Raw genomic sequence first — 17,638 nt, forward strand, 5'->3', positions numbered from 1 at the left:
AGTGGCAGCTGTTTTGGACAAATGATAAAGAACATGAATTTTACTTATGTTGAAGACTTTAAAACATAAGATAGAGCCTGATAGGTCATTTATTAATCAATTTATATGGTATATTCTAGAGGCTGTTTCTAAGTTTTTAATTATTTAAATCTAGTCTAGATTTAGATTTTTTAAAAGTACATACACATTTCTAGTAATTCATTTTTATTTTATATTAATCTTAGGGGGAAAGGTACGCTTTTATTGAGATTCTCCTGGGGAGATCTGACTTAACTGCAGAATCTATCACTGTATTTTTACTATTGCAGTTATAACAAATAAAATAGTCATTTTTCTTTTTATTGAACTAACAGCAGATTCAGCCATCCCTGTCTGTCAAAAAGTATATAAAAAGTCAGCTGTTGTACAGTTCAGTTGCCAAGCTGTATTTCAGGATAAATTACAATGTAGATAGGTAGGTGGATTTATTTATATCTGTATACATAGTACATATGGTAATTCAAGTCACTAATCACTGCCCTAAGTGGAGGGGTAAAGGAATGGTCTTATAGATATACAGGGATAATGTATATTTTCATGAGGTAGTTTGTACTTGTTGCATGAATGATGAAAGAGAAAATGCAGTATTTTGCTCCACAACTATTTTAATCTTTTCGGTCATTGTGAACAGCAAGATCTTACAATCATTATATCATGTCTTCTTTGGGGATTGTTCAGCCTTTCAAATTTTTTTTTTCTGTTTCAAATTACTCTAGGGTTTTTTTTTTTTATTTGTAAGATAATCGCATTAGTTTTTCAAAATTTTTGTATTGTGTTAGTGAAGTAAAACAATGATAGCTACTGTTAATCATGTCAGGCATTGTGCTAAGCAATGTATATGCTAAAGCACACTAACTCAGTTATTTCATGGTACTACTTAGTGATATTGAGATCCTATTTTATAGATAAGGAAACCAAGGCTTGCAAAGGTAACCCAGGGCTATGCAGTTAGTAAGCTAGAGACAGACTTCACATAAAAATCCAGGGCTGCTTTATGGAGAGCGGGGCTGGCTCAGTCGGTGGAGCATGCGACTCTTGATTTTGGGATTGTAAGTTCAAACCCCACGTTGGGTATAGAGATTACTTCAAATAAAATCTTTAAGAAAGAAAAAATCCAGGGCTGTTTTAAATATAATCCTATGTTGCCTCTTATTGTTGATAGTCTATGGAACCTTTTCTCTGGTCATTCGAGGATTTAGAAGTTCAGTTCATTCTGTCAATAGAATGCTTTCTTTGTGCAGCTGTGAAATAGAAACTCGCTCTTTGGAATGACTGGCCAACTTTTATTCAGTGAACTACTTGGGAAATTGTTTTTCCTTGATTTACCGTATGCTGTGAGTTCTTTCCATTGTTAACAGTAGAAAAGCAGATGATAGATTTGTGTTAACATTTCCAAATATGTGTTTGAAACAGATCTGGCAACTGATCGGAAGCTCTTCCGTCTAGTCTCCAATGATTCCTTCATCTCCATTCAGCCTTCCTTATCTTCCTGTGGACAGGACTTACCAAGGGACTTCAGTGACAAAGTGAGCTTGCCAAGTCACAGCCACCACCACCACATTGATCAGTCTCTGTCCAACGCCTGTGACACAGAAGTAGCTTCTCTCGTCCCTTTACATTCACACTCTTACAGGAAAGATCACCGGCCACGAGGTGTACCACGGACTTCTAGCTCTGCTGTGGCTTTTCCAGACACTTCACTGAATGACTTCCCTCTCTATCAGCAAAGACGGGGGTTAGATCCAGTTAGTGAGTTAGAATCTTGCAAGCCTCATTCCGGATCCAAAGAATCCTTGGTGGAAAATTCTTGTTTGTCCGGAGAATTTCAGCTTGTTGGTGAGCTGAAAAACAGTAGTTCTCAGCCACCTACAAAAAGTGGGAAGAGCAAACCTTTGAAAGCAGACAAAAGCATGGATAGCCTGAGGAGCCTGAGCACCCGGAGTAGTGGGTCGACAGAGAGCTATTGCAGTGGGACGGACCGGGACACCAACAGTACTGTCAGTAGCTACAAAAGTGAGCAGACCAGCTCAACTCACATAGAGAGCATCTTGTCCGAGCATGAGGAGTGTCCTAGAGTAGGAAAGAAAAGTGGCAGGAAGAAGGAGGGCTGTGCTGACCCAGAGGGCAAGAGCAGCTATACCACTGACAAAAGGACTAGCAGTGAAAAGACTGCCTTGGAAGGAAGTACCAACAGTGGGGTTCAAGAGGCCAAGGATTCCAATACCTCCGATGATATGCACAATCAGAGAGATCTCACCACCTCTGCATCTGAAGAAGCCAATAAAAATCCCCATGCAAATGAATTTACGTCACAGGGGGACAGACCACTCGAGAAAACTGCCGAAAACAAAGAGGAGCAGAGTGATAAGTCCGTTCTTTCAGTGGACTCAAAAGTTGCTAAAGACAGTGGTGGAAAGCAAAAGGAAGGGGATGTACGACCTAAATCGTCTAGCTTGATCCACCGGACAGCCTCTGCCCATAAATCAGGCCGGAGACGGACAGGAAAAAAACGGGCCAGCAGTTTTGATTCAAGTCGGCATAGGGACTATGTTTCCTTTCGAGGTGTTGCTGGTACAAAGCCACATAGTGCTATATTCTGTCACGATGAGGACTCTAGCGACCAAAGTGACTTGAGCAGAGCATCAAGTGTTCAGTCCGCCCACCAGTTCAGCAGTGATAGCTCTTCTAGCACCACCTCTCATTCATGCCAGTCTCCTGAGGGCAGATACAGTGCCCTCAAGACCAAACATGTCCCTAAAGAAAGGGGCACTGACTCTGAGCATGCACACAAAGCCCATCTGGGTCCTGAAGGAACGGGCAAAAAGCGGACAGCACGTCGGACTTCCAGCACAAACAGTGCCAAGACTCGGGCCCGGGTGTTGAGCCTGGACAGTGGCACAGTAGCGTGTTTGAATGACTCCAATAGGCTGATGGCACCTGAAAGTATAAAACCCTTAACCACTTCCAAATCAGATCTTGAGGCCAAAGAGGGAGAGGTGCTAGATGAGCTATCTTTATTGGGCCGGGCTTCCCAGTTAGAGACAGTCACTCGGTCGAGGAATAGCTTGCCAAGCCAGGTTGCATTTCCTGAAGGCGAAGAGCAAGATGCAGGCAGTGGAGGTAAGTAAATTATAGGAAGAGATTTCCCCAAGAGTCACTGCAACTGTTGGTACTATTGACTAGAGTAGTACTTACTGAAATACGCTTTGTGTTACTATCCCTCCTTCCACTATGTTATTAAAATAAACTTTCTTCCACGTAGAAAGAGATGGTTGTCTCAGAAAAGGTTTTGGTGTGAACACTGAGAAAATATTTTTTCAGTTGTGTTATTTGAATACATCAATTCTTTCTTGGCCTTTGGTTTTTCTAAGTCAATTGCCATCTCCTAATGTTTTACCGGGAATAACAAAAATTGGTTCTCTTCTTTCTTTGTACAACAGTAGCGACAACAAAATGTAGACATTTATTAGGTCACAAACCATTTTTAGTCATCTCGCATACAGTGTGTACCACTGAGCCTTCAGAATTAGATCACTCAATCAGTTATATAAGATTTTTCCAAATAGTACTTTATCTCTTGCTATGTACTTTGAAAGCTTGTGCCTCTTTTTTATCTGTCTCTTTGGTTTTATTTCTTGCTTACTCAAGTATCAGGCATTAACATATTTTTTCTTTTAGCTTCACACTTAAAGTTTATTAAATTGATGTTTGTAGTTTACATTGGCATTTAGTATCCATCCGTGGATACATGATGCTCCCTATGATAATAGTGATAGTGTTTCGGTTAAAGTAATAGCTTATTTAATTGAGGTTTATGGGAAATGGTGCAAAATTCAGTGGCTGATTTTATATTGTCAGTGTGTTTTGGCCATTTTATTTATTTCAGAATTGTTTCTTTCTGTTTCCTCCTACCCAGAATAGTGAGTTCATTCTGTTGTGGTTATTATGGAATCTGGTTCTTGAGTAGGCTCAGAAGAATTCTGACGTCTTCTGTTGCTGGTTTCCTAGCTTTCTTATCCTCCACCCCCATTCCCTGTATTCAAGCTTATGTCTTGTAAACATTCTCTTGTTTCCTTTGGTATCGTTTCTAATAAAGATTAATTTCTAACGGGAATGTAAAAAAATGATCTTTAGTACCTAAAGAAGAGCACATTGTATCAAACTTAAATATTGAGAACTAATTATATCTGAAGTGATTATAACCATTTGGTGACAATGTAGTAATTACATTCCCTTGAATCTTTGATGTGGCTATCATTCTGTTTTTTATAAAAAGTCTTGAAATGCTTTTAGTGATTTCTCACACAAATCATACCAGAAATGTTCACGACATGTAAGAAACTGTTGGGTTTTAAAATATAGTTTAATTTTTCAAGGTGTCATTAAAATAAATTGTAAGAATTAACATGCTATGGTAGAAAAATACTGCTGTTCTAAATACTATGGAAATTTAAATACTAAAAAAATATGGACAAGAGCTATAGTAAGTCCTTATGTCTTTGTATTTAAAATGTCATTTCCTTTCCACAGGGAATATGAGGTGTTCTGATTTTTAGGAAGAGTTACATGGAAGGTTTTATTTGCTTCTTGGTGCAGATCTTTGACTAACACAAGCTCTTATTTTTCCAGATTCCAGGTTTTGTCTTCTTTTGTTTGTGTTCTTATTTTTAAAAAGCAAACAATTCATTGAATGTTAATAAGAAACAGATAATGAACTAAAAATTTCCACATACTTCGATGGAATAAACATGATAGTCTGTGGACTGGTAAAAAAAATTTTTTTTGCCAAAGGAAGAACATTGTAGGGGCTGTTTTTATTTGAGTTTCATTGTGTTTAGAATGAAATAAGAGTAAAACTAAACTGCTTAAATATGTGGAGGATTTATATTTAGTTGGTTTTTATCACATTTTATTAGGGTTTTGTTTGGACTTTTTGGAAGATTGGAGGTAGTGAGGGGGTATTAAAAATGATATAAAATGTCAAATAATTGGTAAAGATTTGTGTGTATTAGCATTAATTGCTACAGTCCTTTCTGGCACTTCAGGAGATATTTTTCTGGGCTATCTGTTCTTACATAGCATACTCTTAAAATGTGTCAACAAAACAGGGTACTGTTTCACCATTCATATGGCCATACATAAACCATAAATAGATTTTATTCTAATGAACTTGGAGGTGTTGATGAGTTCTCCAGTGATTTTGTTCTATTTTTAAGCTGAATGGTATTGGCAGTGTGGAAGGATGAAATCCAGAAAATGTAGTCTAAAGTACTAAAATCAAATACTCTAAAACAGGAGGTGATCTAACATGATGACATGAACTCGGACACCCTTGCCCGTATTTACGGGCTCCGCTGTAGGAAAGCTGCTTATCTTCTTGAAGCCTCAGCCTTCTCATCTCACAGGGTTGCTGTGAGGATGGAAGGAATTTCCAGATGTAAAATGCCTGGCACATAGGAAATGCTTAATAGTGGTAATATTTCTATTATACAGACCAGTGTCTTACGCTACTCAGGTGTATCCTGTCCTTAAAGTGGAAGAAAATAATTAAATTTAGAAATATATTAGATATTTCTAATCAGGCCGTTGTGAAACTCGACAGTAGTAAAAATACGAATGTCGGTATTCCAAATTTCTTACATAATACCAACAGAAAAACATTAACGTCTAATTGAGTAATATGGATTTTAATCTTATTTTGGCAACAATATGCCCTATAACTTACCTTTTGATACTCAGTCACAAGTGATTGTTTTCATAGGACTTCTCACCAATAATCAAGTACTTCAGTTAAAATTGGATTTCATCAGTTTTCCTGTTTAGTTAGGAAAAAAGTTTTAGATGTAAACTAAGGCATTTTCTGTTGTTGATCTCTTTTGCATTTAACTTTTATAATTATAAAGCATGTCTTTAATACTTGATGGCTAATATTTAAAGGAAAAAATACAGATAAGTTCTATATGGTAGAAAAATATCATGTTTTGTAGCCTACACTACTTTTAAAAAACCATTTTCTTTTGCATCCCTTAATTTACTGCATGTTTCAACAAATATATAAAGAACAACCAGAATGGAAAGGTTTATATTTGCTCTATTCTTTGTAATTTTTTTCTGAATTTCTTAACCTCTGTTTTTCTGTTTGAGAAAATTATTTTAAATGTAATGTTTGGGTCCCTATTCTGTAAGCATGTCATAGGATTCTATTACTATTTTTGTGTTGGGAACCAAAGATAATCTTTTGTTAAGGGAATATTACTTTATTCAAAGAAAAACCAAATCTCAAATTTATGAGGGCTTGTGCCATGTGTGTAAATTGAAGGTCAGTTATTTGAATGCAGATATCATTGAACCTTAGAAAGACCACTGAATAGACAAGAACATGAGAATTAAAGCTTTTGTACTTTCCTAAATAGAGGGACTCTAAATTCTAATACATTAATTTTCTGATCCCTCAGTCCACATGGCAAGTTAGAAGCAGCAAATGAGTAGAAGGGGATTGGTGCTTGGAAAGGCTGAAGTAATGACAGCAGCAGAAATGTGTTGTTAATATGAAAGGAGAAGCTGGACTGACCACACAAACAGGGTGGGTCATTAAATGCAGGGGCAAATTGTCTTTTTAATTTCATAATGTTCAAAGGACATTGTGGGATCATAACTGAATGCTGTATTGTAGTACAATGCAGTAATAAGTGTATATGCAACTGACCCTGATTCAGGGAAAGGGTTATATTAATCTATATGGAGAAGAAAGCTTAGTCATGTAAAACAGAGGATGCTCATTCAGTGTAGTAAACAGATTGGGATGCTTCATTTACTTGGAAATATTACCTTCTTTTAAAATGGTATGAAGAAAAGGTTTTTTTTTTTTAAGATTTTATTTATTTATTTGACAGAGAGAGATAGCGAGAGCAGGAACACAAGCAGTGGGCAGTGGGAGAGGGAGAAGCAGGCCTCCCACGGAGCAGGGAGCCCGATGCGGGGCTCGATCCCAGGATCCTGGGATCATGACCTGAGCTGAAGGCAGACGCTCAATCACTGAGCCACCCAGGCGTCCCAAGAAAAGGTATTTTATTGATGAGACGAATGAGGGTTAGTGTATAGAATTCCCCAATCCAGCTCATGCCTGATTAAGTGTAGTAGGAGCAGATGTTACAGTATTTTTCTTTCTAGTAGCAGAAAAGTTCTGGATAAGGAATCAAACAGTTACATTTTAATCCCATCTCTAATTACTAACTGGATACTCTAGGCAAGTCAGTAAATCTGTGCCTCAGTTTCCTCAGTTGAAAAACAGGAATAATAACTGTCTAGGTCTGTGTCACCGTAACTGTCAGACTCTTGTGAGCTTAGACCTGTAAAAGTGCTCTGTAAATGGTAGGTTTATTATGAAAACTAAGACACTGATGCCTTTCAGTCATTTGTTAAGGAAATTTCCCTCTTCAAATAGATGTCACTTCAAATATATATTCTTCACTAATGACCCCTTCTTAGGTGCATCTCTGAAAATGTATGCAAAATAATTTCTGAGTACAGTTTTCTGGGAGAGGGTCTATATCTTTCATCCCGTTTACAAAGGATTAAAAAACATTAGGAGTCACCTCTGAAGGTAAGTGATCCTGAAACTGTGGCTTTTAGGAACTGTTGTTTGTGTGTCATGACTCCAGAATATGGTTTGATTTCTTGAACGCATTTTTTCTACCCACCTATATTTGTTGGTTGCCTGGGATTGTGGAAGAAATCAATAGGACGTGCACATCTCTCTGACTCAGCTAATCCTTTGTCATTGGTTGCTGTTGTTTGTTGGCTCGCTTGTCAAAAAGTAAAGTAGTCCTTTAAAATGTGTTCGCAGTTTGAAATTGTTTTAATTCAGAATGAATGCTTTGAGGTTGTGCAGTAGATTCTCAGTGTTCTTTAGCCTCCCAGAAAATGACACTGATGAATATTTGTTTTTATTTTAGAACAAAATCTTGGCATGCTGGTGTTAGCATCATCCTTGGCTGACATGGAAAGTAAGAAGGGGAAAAGATGTTTAGATCAAACGGGTTTCATGCCCAGACTTAAACTATTTTTTTGAAAAATTTTTTTTGTAAAATCATTTGAATGTGTATTTCTTCATGTAGTAACTTTATATTCTTAAGTAAAATAGTTTTACCTTAAAGAATATTTCAGTGTATTTCAGGATGTCTGCGTATATACTTTATTTTTCCGAGATGTATATATACTTGTTTGTATTTTTGTCCCTCTTTAAATTCTCGTTTCCTTTTCTTCGATCTCCTGTTGAGTTCGTAGGTGTTCAGACTGGTTTGATCCCTGTCTAGCTGAATTCCTGGGACCAGACAAAATTTAGGTCTCCTATTCGTCCACCATCTTCCTCCTCCCCCTGAAGTCTCATTTCCTAATACCATTTTGCTTCTAATCTGTTTGAGGTACCCAAATCTAACTTTTTATTTTCACACTTGTCCCAAATTTACTTTTTCCTATAATAAACACTCCCCACTGAAAATAACATCTTTCTTCAGTAGTTTTGTCTAAATTTGTATTCATTTAATAACAACTCAGCTATCACAAGAGGCCAGACACGACTCTATATACAGTAGCTAGACAGAACGTGCTACATTTGAACCCTTGCACTAAGCAGTCAGCTATATGATTGACATGTTTTCAAGTGGTGTCTTTTTCTGTACATACTTATGCTTACAACTTTCCAGTGTTTGAGATAGAATATGGATAACCCTCACCTCCTACCTCCCCACATTTTGCTCTTTTGTACCTCCCCGCCATCCTGAAAGTACTTGTTGCCTTTAATACTTTTCCTGTTTTCATTCACAGGGTAAAACAAACTGATAGTCTATTGTTTCAGTATCCCCAATATAAAAATAAATAGTTGCACTAAAACAATTCAATACAGAATTTAGAGAATTGTCCTTAACTCATTTAGGTAAATGGGAAGTAACTCCTGAAGTGGGAGGTATGTATTGTGGATTTGGTTTTTTATTTGATCTTTAGGAATAGATCAAATCACACACCTGTCTAAAAGATCTTAGGATCTCTGTGCCTTGTGCATGAATAGCCCTTAGGCCCCCAGTAAATGTTTAAACTTAATCGAATGATTATTTTACTTCCTCAAAAGTAAAGAGCTAAATGATCCAAGGTTCTCTCTTAAACTTGTTGTGCTTGTAATTCAGTTTCTTCACGTTTTCTAACACAAAGAAATGATTTGTGATTTTAAAAATATACGTTAAAAGATTCGCAATTGTCTAAATATATGTCCTTGAAAGTCTTTTTAAAGCTGTCTTGTTATTTATGGTTTTTTAATCAGTTAAATAAATGTTTGTGGTTTTTTTTTTCTCCTTTACCTACACATGTTTTAAATTTAGTTGTACCCAGAGTGTTAAATTTTCACTATTTGTAGTTCATGCTCTTGTTATTCTAGTTAATTTCATTATTTTGCCAGGAGGTACTGGGTTTTAAGCAATGTCAAAATGTCAACTTCAGAACCAAGTTTTAAAGTGTTTTATCCCTCCTGCCTGGTTCCCTAGTTTGAAGTTTTTTGTGTGTGCTTTGTTTTCTTTCTCTTATAAATTTAAAGGATTCAAAAAGAGTTTGTTAAATTGGGTTGTAGAAGTGAATTTTCATCAAGTGGCTTTAACTTATGTGACTGTGCTTACAGCAAATTATTTTAAGCTTTAAAGACACTTTTCTTACAGGAAATTATTTTTATGAATATGCTTTGAGCAAATTATTTTAAGCTGTAAAGACACTTTTCTTTCCTTGGCACTAGGAGAACTGGACCCCTTCTGGATCCTATTCTAAATAGAGATGTTCGGTATAAGTAGTACATTCCTCAGGGGGCATGGTTTAGTCTTATTTGTTGTGACCATAAACTATGGCATAGTGTTTTCAGTTGAATGTGTGATCCTAGCTGCTGTTAAAGTAGTTACTATAGTAAACATTGAAAATTCTTTTAGCATTTGATATTTATACCCTGAATATTACAAGGACAACATAGGCAATAATCATAACTCCATCTTAATACATTGTTCAATAGATGTCTGAACTTTCCAAAGTTTCCAAAACTATTTGGTTAAGAGAATAAGTAGTATTATGTAGTTCTTTTGCAGATGGCAAAATATAAACGGTGTGATAATAGCAAAAAAAAAAAAAGAGAGAAAATTGTTTTGTGAAGAAGCCAAGGAATGTTTTGAGTATAAATGGACACTGTAGTTTGTGTTTTCATCTTAGTATTATGGAATAACTGGCTTTTACTTAAAATTCACACCATTAAGTCTTCAGTAGAAGGAAGATCGTAAAGAAAAGGGTTTCCTATTTCCCTTCTTTTATTCATAGGATTCAATGATTATAAGTATGAAATCCTTCAGAGTAATTTTAGTACATTTCATGGATTAAATTATTCTTCATAAATTATATTTTAGATAAAGAATAAAATTATCTAAACTAGGTATCTAAAACTAGAGAGAATGTGTATAAGTTCCTTAATGAAGTTAATGGACCTATAAATTGAGCAGTAGTTTGTTACACTAGAATAGAAATATTCAGTATAAGGTCACAAAATGTCTTGAGTTTTGAAAGAGTAATTTTAAATTCCATAACCTGAGTTATCCTTGCTGTTGTCTAAGAGCCATTAATAGGAATACCAGTCACTCATCTTAAGTTTGCATGTCTTCCTGCAAGTAGCTTGTGTGCTTTGTTTTATCCTTTATTCAATGACTGCCCTGCTAGTATGTTTTCTCCTTTGTGACGGTGCTGGTTGCAGTTTCCTTTTATTGAGGTCACAGTTGTCAAGAGTAGGCTAAGCACACAATATGCTTTGTAGATTGTGGTGACAGGAAGGCGTCCTTGAATTTCTAGATCAGCACTGTCCAATACAACTTTCTGTGATGTTGGAAATATTCTCTATTTGTATTGCCCCAATAATGGTAGCCACTAGGCAGGTACTTAGCACTTGCATGTGGTTCATGAATCTGATAAACTGAATTTTTAATTTAATTTAATTTTAATTAATTTAAGTTTAAATAGCCACATATGGCTAGTGGCTACCATGTTGGACAGCACAGTTCTAGATGACCAGGTTTAATGATCATTTGTTCTCACAGGTCATATATAATTTTTGCATGTGTGAGCTCTCACAAGTAACCTTTTTCACATTTAAAGGAATTTTCATTATATCTCAGTAAAACTGGAGAGAAAAAAAAAGAAAAGGAAAGAAATACTAGCTCACGGGGTCAAGTCTGATTTGGAGCCAAAGCCCCAAAGCCTAATTTTTAGTTGCCTAACTTTAGAATGTCACTGTAGTGTGTGAGCTGAAAAATAAAATATGTAAGTAAGTGTCCTGTAATTTGTGACTTCTACTTCTTACTGGCAGAAGCTTGCCGAATGGGTGCAATAACTGTGCTTGTCATTCCTGCAGTAAAAGAAAACAGTGCCTACACAGAAACACTATGCCTTCTGGAGGTAGTGTGTACATTCCTAATCATAATAGATTCATTACATAAAGAATGTTCACTGGTGCGGTCTGGGGAAGGGATAAAAAATGTAAATATTAAAAAGCATACTTTATTAAAATCAATATTCACATTGGTGGAAATGTATATTGCTAAGCAGAATAATGATTTGAGAATTAGTAACTATGCTTTTAAAATGTCCAGAAAGTTTGCAACAGAGAACTGAAATCTGAATACAACATTCTTGGATTTGTAATCCTTTTTATACTGAATAGAAAAAAAGTGTTTGGAAAGAATGCTGTTGTACTAAGTTGTTTTGTCTTTATTCATATTTGGTATGAAAATACCCTTTGTCATAGTCAAGATCATTCCTAGAATATTTAGATCACAATATTTAGATCACTAGGAAACAATTGTTTTAAATTCAGATAATAAGAATCATTTTGCATTTTGTTTTAGAAACTGAAATCAGTCAATTAGAATGGTTTTATAAAATTTTACATAATTCTAATAAGCCATTGTTGTGATTTTGTCATTGTTGTGTATTTGGTTTTAGTTTGTACTTTATTGCTTTTGGATTAAGCTATGGGTTTCTGTACTTGTCATCTTGCTGATACTTGCTTCCTAATGTTGAGGGGACCTGTGCTGGGCATAGAATTGACTACAGTTTGATGGGAGCAGACTACCTTACCGTTAAGATATATCCGTGCTGTCTTGAATTAAGCATTTAAAAAGCTGCCAAAGTTGTGGCACAGGGCAGTGTGGGATAAACGACTGCCTTACTCCTCAGCTTCAAACATGAAGTATTATTATTGCTTGCTTGTACTGTCCTCTTGAGAGTGAGAAAGTAATGCCCCATTCCTGTTAGTTGGAACTAACAAATACTGTATATCTGGGTTGACTTAAAGGGGGGGAATATAGGGTTATGGGACTAAACTGAGGCTTTTAGAAAAAGATTTAAAGCAACAGAGATATTAAAATAAGGAATTGAGATTGAAGAGCAGATAGTGAGGCCAGATACAGTAAGAGCATTTTTAAAGAAACAATTCTCTTTAAACAAATGACACGTACGTTTTGTGTATTCCTTTATACGATAGATGAGCAGCATCTGTGTGGAAACTGTTTGGCTCAACTAGACAAGTTCCCTTTGCCTTTGAGGGTGGGAGGTCAGGGGAGAGGCAGGCTCCGCTGCTGTTCCCGTCTGTGGCCTAGGCTCCGATTTGACCTGAGTCTGTCTTGATGCAGCGGCACAGGCCTGCGAGGAGACAGTGGCATTCCGCCGTGAACGCAGCACGTTTAGGCGCCAGGCAGTGCGGCGCCGGCACAATGCAGGGAGTAACCCTACCCCTCCCGCATTGCTCATCGGATCACCCCTAAGGTACGGTATTTTAAAATCCCACCAAGCGTAGCATGCATGTAACACACCTTCTGACCAAGCGTTCAGATAGCTCGTTCTCCGGTTTCTCTCCTGTAGCTGTAAGTTCTTGGAGCTTTCTCTGCATGTCACCATGAGCCTGTGCATTATGCATGCCTTATGTTGCGCTGTTCCAGCAAAATGATCAGATTGGTTTAGCCGATTTTAAATAGCAAAATTACTTTAGAGGCCTTAAGTCAGCTTTTCATTTTTTTTCCTACTCCAAATTAATATTAATGCAGCATCTTTTCCCCAGCATCTTCACAATTTAATAGGAATAAATATGGATTGAGCAGTGAGCTTGTTGAGGAACACAGATAACTGGCCTCAGCTTGATAAGCCAGCTTGATTATTTTATTTTACTAAAATATGTATTTTGTATTGCTTAAAAATTCGTGTCCTTTATTTCATAATCACTAGGACCTGGTAAATGACATGGAACTAAAATATTCCATTTATGGTAAAGTATGGTCAAGTGGGTATATATGTATATATTTGCATATATCTGTGTTGAATTTCTCAACTTCTGTATAGCACTGAAGAAAAACATTTTTACTTTTCCCAATACTCCTAATTAAGAAAGCATCTATTTATAATATTGGGAATAGTTTTCCATTAAAATTTTAGTGTTTTGTTCTCAAGTGTGTCTTATGAGACAAAAGATTTGTCCTTTATTTTACAAATACAAATATGGACAAAATGTTTTACATGTGCTTGCTTAAGCAGTGCATATATTACACCATATACTTTTATTAATCTCTGTGTTGAAAAACACCATTACCAAATTATTTTCCTACATTTTAATTTGAAATTCAAAAGGAAGAGCATTTGATGACATAACTGCTGTTGAATGCACAATAAATTAGAAGAGCCAGACCCCTTCCCTTGGTAAAATCTTGTTCTTGAGAGTAACAAAATGTTTACTTTTATGTTCCCCTGGGATTTAAGACTTGCTTATTTTTCTGCATTTTACATTACAATCAGGAACTTCATCTTTTGTAGGTCATGTTCCTAATTAATCCTGCAGTAATACATAATTCTGTAAAAAGTAGTGTGGATTAGTTAAACCAACATTTAAAATATAAAAATGGGAAGGCACCAGTTAGAAAAACATTTGGTCTGGATTTCTGAGCACTGTTGCTTTTTGTGAACCCTCCTCTTCTACATGCCCTTCACCTCTTTTCCTTTGCTCCTTGAAGTAATTTTTCCGTCTGCAGCTGGATTGGGGGGTCGAGTCCCAACCTGCAGAAAGAGCTCAGCATTTCAATTTACTTTTTGTTTTGTTTTTTTCTAACCGCTTCATTTTGCCCCTTGAATAATACTTGGCCAGAGACATATTTGCTTTCTTACTCCATATTGATATTTCTTAATCCTTTTTTTAACTTTCTCCTTTTAGTCTTTACAAATCTTTTCATTCTTTGCCACAAATGACCCTGCTGGATCCCACTCTCACCAAACAAATGCAGACATATTACTTTTTTTCTTTGCCTGGTGGAATATTAAAGAACTAACTCTAGCCAATTAGGTAGAATTTTAATACATCACCAGTCAACTGAGGATATGGTATGAAGCTTATTTGTAAAGGGCTCACGTTAGAAGTTTTCTAAAGCAGTCTAGTAGTCAGCATGTAGATTTTATTATGGTTCCAGGATATTTCCAGTATAAAGTTTGCATGTATCTTAAATAGGCTGACTTCATCATGGATGAAATAAGATAAAATTTAGCTTAGAGGAATTAGGAGAAACACCAATTTGATAAAATCTTTTTTTAATTGCAAAAAAATTCAGGTAGAGAATGTTGGTGTTAATTCTCAGTTTGAGTTACATAATAATCTCATCTTTAAATATGGATGGCATGGTCATGGAAAACTTGGAAAACTTATTTGTCAAAAGGAAATGGAATAGGAGTGATAATAATTTAATTACAGTTATGTAAATACCAGTAAAATGTACTTATTTTAAACTTTAATGAATAGTTTAAGTATTTGACAATCAAAAGCAACTTGGTAAAATATATGTCTCTAAGGGTTGTGAGTGAATCATAAATTTCTTCACAAAGGGAATTTGCAAATCTTTTTTTATAATTGTTAGAATGTCCTATTTCAGAATTAGTTTTAAAGGTGTTTTTTTCATTAAGTTAGCCTTGTACGTAGGTTTTATAGGCCCTTGCCAGTTCTTCTCAGTTACTAGAGATTAAAGCAGAGATTAATATTTAAAAATTTTATAAAACTAAGAGTTCCATATTTATCTGTTTTTATCAACCCAAATATGGTATCTTTTAGTACTCTAGTTAATGGACTGGAATGAAAAGAAATTAGTACATTTTGGGGAAGGGAAAAAAGCTTTATTGTATTCCTGTGTTTATTTTTTTAAGTATTATAAGATTGAAAGATCTGTAATCAAATAAGGTCATAGTAGTTACAACAGTCCATGGTTAGAAATTCATAGGGATCATTTTGTGGTGCTCAGGAATAAATCCACCAAGTATTTGTTGTTTGTGTACTGTGTTTAAAACAATCTTTTGAGTGTTCTCTGAAATCTGGAGATTCATAAGAATAATGCAATCATACTCTTAGGGTTTATTTCTTAGTTGTGGAGACACATACAAAAACAACAATATAAGACAGAGTGCGCCAAATACTAAATAAGTAGTACAGAGGAAGGAAAGACCAAGACCAGCTATATTTTTTCTGCTGTTTAAATTGGAAATGTTAATTAGTAAGATTGCATGTCAGTGATGCTATTGATAGCCAATAATTAGACCTAAATTTCTACCTTTCCTTTTGCTATGTTGTAAAATAGTTTCTACCTTTTCTCAAACTGGTAGTTTTGATAGATAATTGGTACTTTGAAAAATATTAGTTCCTGTCAATTATTAGTTAGGTAAAGTACAACCCACCAGGAATAGTTTTCCTACCAACTTCTGCAAAAATGACATGCTTTTTTGTTGAAGGATTCTGAAAACAGGAATTGAAGGGACATAACATTTATGACTAGTTTTTGATGTTCAAAACTTGACGGCCAGATAGATTTTCACTTGTTTCCTTGGTTTCTCTTATTCTGGAATTGATTTCCATGCATTGCCTGATATTTTAAAAACCTTTTTGTGTATTTGGATATGTTGGGGATTACTGTATTCTCAAATGTGTTCATATTAAAATACATCTAACTGTCATATAGCATCTTTTTTACTTTAAGTGAAAACAAAAAAGGATAGAAAAATTTGTTGAGTACTTATTGTATAAAATTCTTAATGTCTTCCAAATCAGAAGGGACCTAGTACTTGAACTACTTAAACATTTTATTCGTCAGAATTTTCCCCCTTGTGAAATTTGGTCATTTTTGTAAGGTTTGTGGATAACTTTAGATAGATTTTGAGGAAGAGTAACAGACTTACTATGTATATATGGAAGATACAACCATATTTGATTATATTAGTTCCCAAGATCATCCCTTGATTTATGTTGATTGTACAGAGATTCTACTCCAAAGAAGTTATTAAATGAATACTTTCATAGTTATGACTTAAAAAAATAATGCAAGTAAGCATCGACAAGTCAACATTATGTAGACTTGGTTTTTTTCATGTGTTCTGTACATTCCTCTGCTCTACTTAGAGTGTATACTTTTCTTTGGCTCTAAAAGAAGCCTGAAATGTGAATGTTCCAGGTAGTGATGGGTAATAGAACATTCTGTGGTGGTGGAAATATCTAATTCACACTGTCCAGTGTGGTGGGCACTTGTTACTAGCTGCTCTGTGGTAGCTTTTAGCTATGGTAGCCGCTAGCTACTTTATGTGGCTGTTGAGCACTTGCAATGTGCTTAGTGGGACTGAGGAACTAAAATTTGAGTTGAGGTGGTCACATGTGGTTACCATATCAGACAGTGTAATTCCAGAGTGGATTCTATTGCTATAACCACAGGCTTAAGCAACATAAGCAATATTTTCTACTTAGTCTTTTATTACATGGTTACTTCAAATTACAGCTCTTTTCATAGCCTGTGCAGATGAGTTTGTTTTATAGGCATCAGAGAAACCAATGCATTGAATTCAAAACATTATAAAGAAGTTGATACTCAAGAAAATGATAAAGTAACTGAATGAGGCCATCTTAAGCAGCATTTTCTTTTTTTTTTTTCCTAAAAGGTCTAATTTAATAACAGAATGCAGAGTTACTTTGAGTATCATGTAGAGAACGACATATAATAATTATACTGAAAATATTTCTATGAGTTTCATCACTTTAAATTTGAGTTTTATACTAAGAACATTAAAATTCATAGTATTTTAAAATAAACATCTAAAATATAAAATGAGTTAAGAATATAATACTTTCTTAATTATAGATTTTTAGATATTTAGATGATTTTTTATAAATTTAATAAATGACAAACTTCTAATAAAATACCAAGTATTTTAAAAATCTGTAAGATTTAAAAAAGACTGTAATATCCCTTGAGAAATTACTGATTTCCAAATTACTTTTAAGATTTTCTAAAACGATGGGTCCTTGTTAATGAAAATGAAATGGATTGGAGAAGGCAGTAACATGTATATAGAGCCTGTGGCCTTCTTTAAAAAATATGTAGGCGTTTCATAGAAAAATACTTTATAAATTAATCACACTTCCAGCATCCCAGCATCATTTGTATTTCACTTGGTTGAGTCGGTGTTTGTTACTCTGTTTCTCTTACATTAGTTTGTGATTTTCTTTTGATTCAAAATT

The 17,638-nt window shown here is 35.1% G+C and overlaps 1 protein-coding gene across 5 annotated transcripts in view; it reads left to right on the top strand.

Annotated features, from left to right (window-relative positions):
• The window catches only part of PCNX1 (pecanex 1), a 160,285-nt gene that overhangs the window by 57,166 nt on the left and 85,481 nt on the right, over positions 1 to 17,638 (top strand). For 3 of the 5 annotated variants that reach the window (XM_032405443.1, XM_032405442.1, XM_032405446.1), the window contains 2 exons: positions 1,453 to 3,159; positions 12,744 to 12,876. In XM_032405443.1, the coding sequence (XP_032261334.1) occupies positions 1,453 to 3,159; positions 12,744 to 12,876 (1,840 nt within the window). The remainder of the gene's footprint in view (positions 1 to 1,452; positions 3,160 to 12,743; positions 12,877 to 17,638) is intronic. The other 2 variants (XM_032405444.1, XM_032405445.1) reach the window with 1 other exon arrangement.

This window comes from Phoca vitulina, unplaced genomic scaffold, assembly GCF_004348235.1.
Source record: "Phoca vitulina isolate PV1807 unplaced genomic scaffold, GSC_HSeal_1.0 scaffold7, whole genome shotgun sequence".
Classification (NCBI taxonomy): Eukaryota; Metazoa; Chordata; class Mammalia; order Carnivora; family Phocidae; genus Phoca; species Phoca vitulina.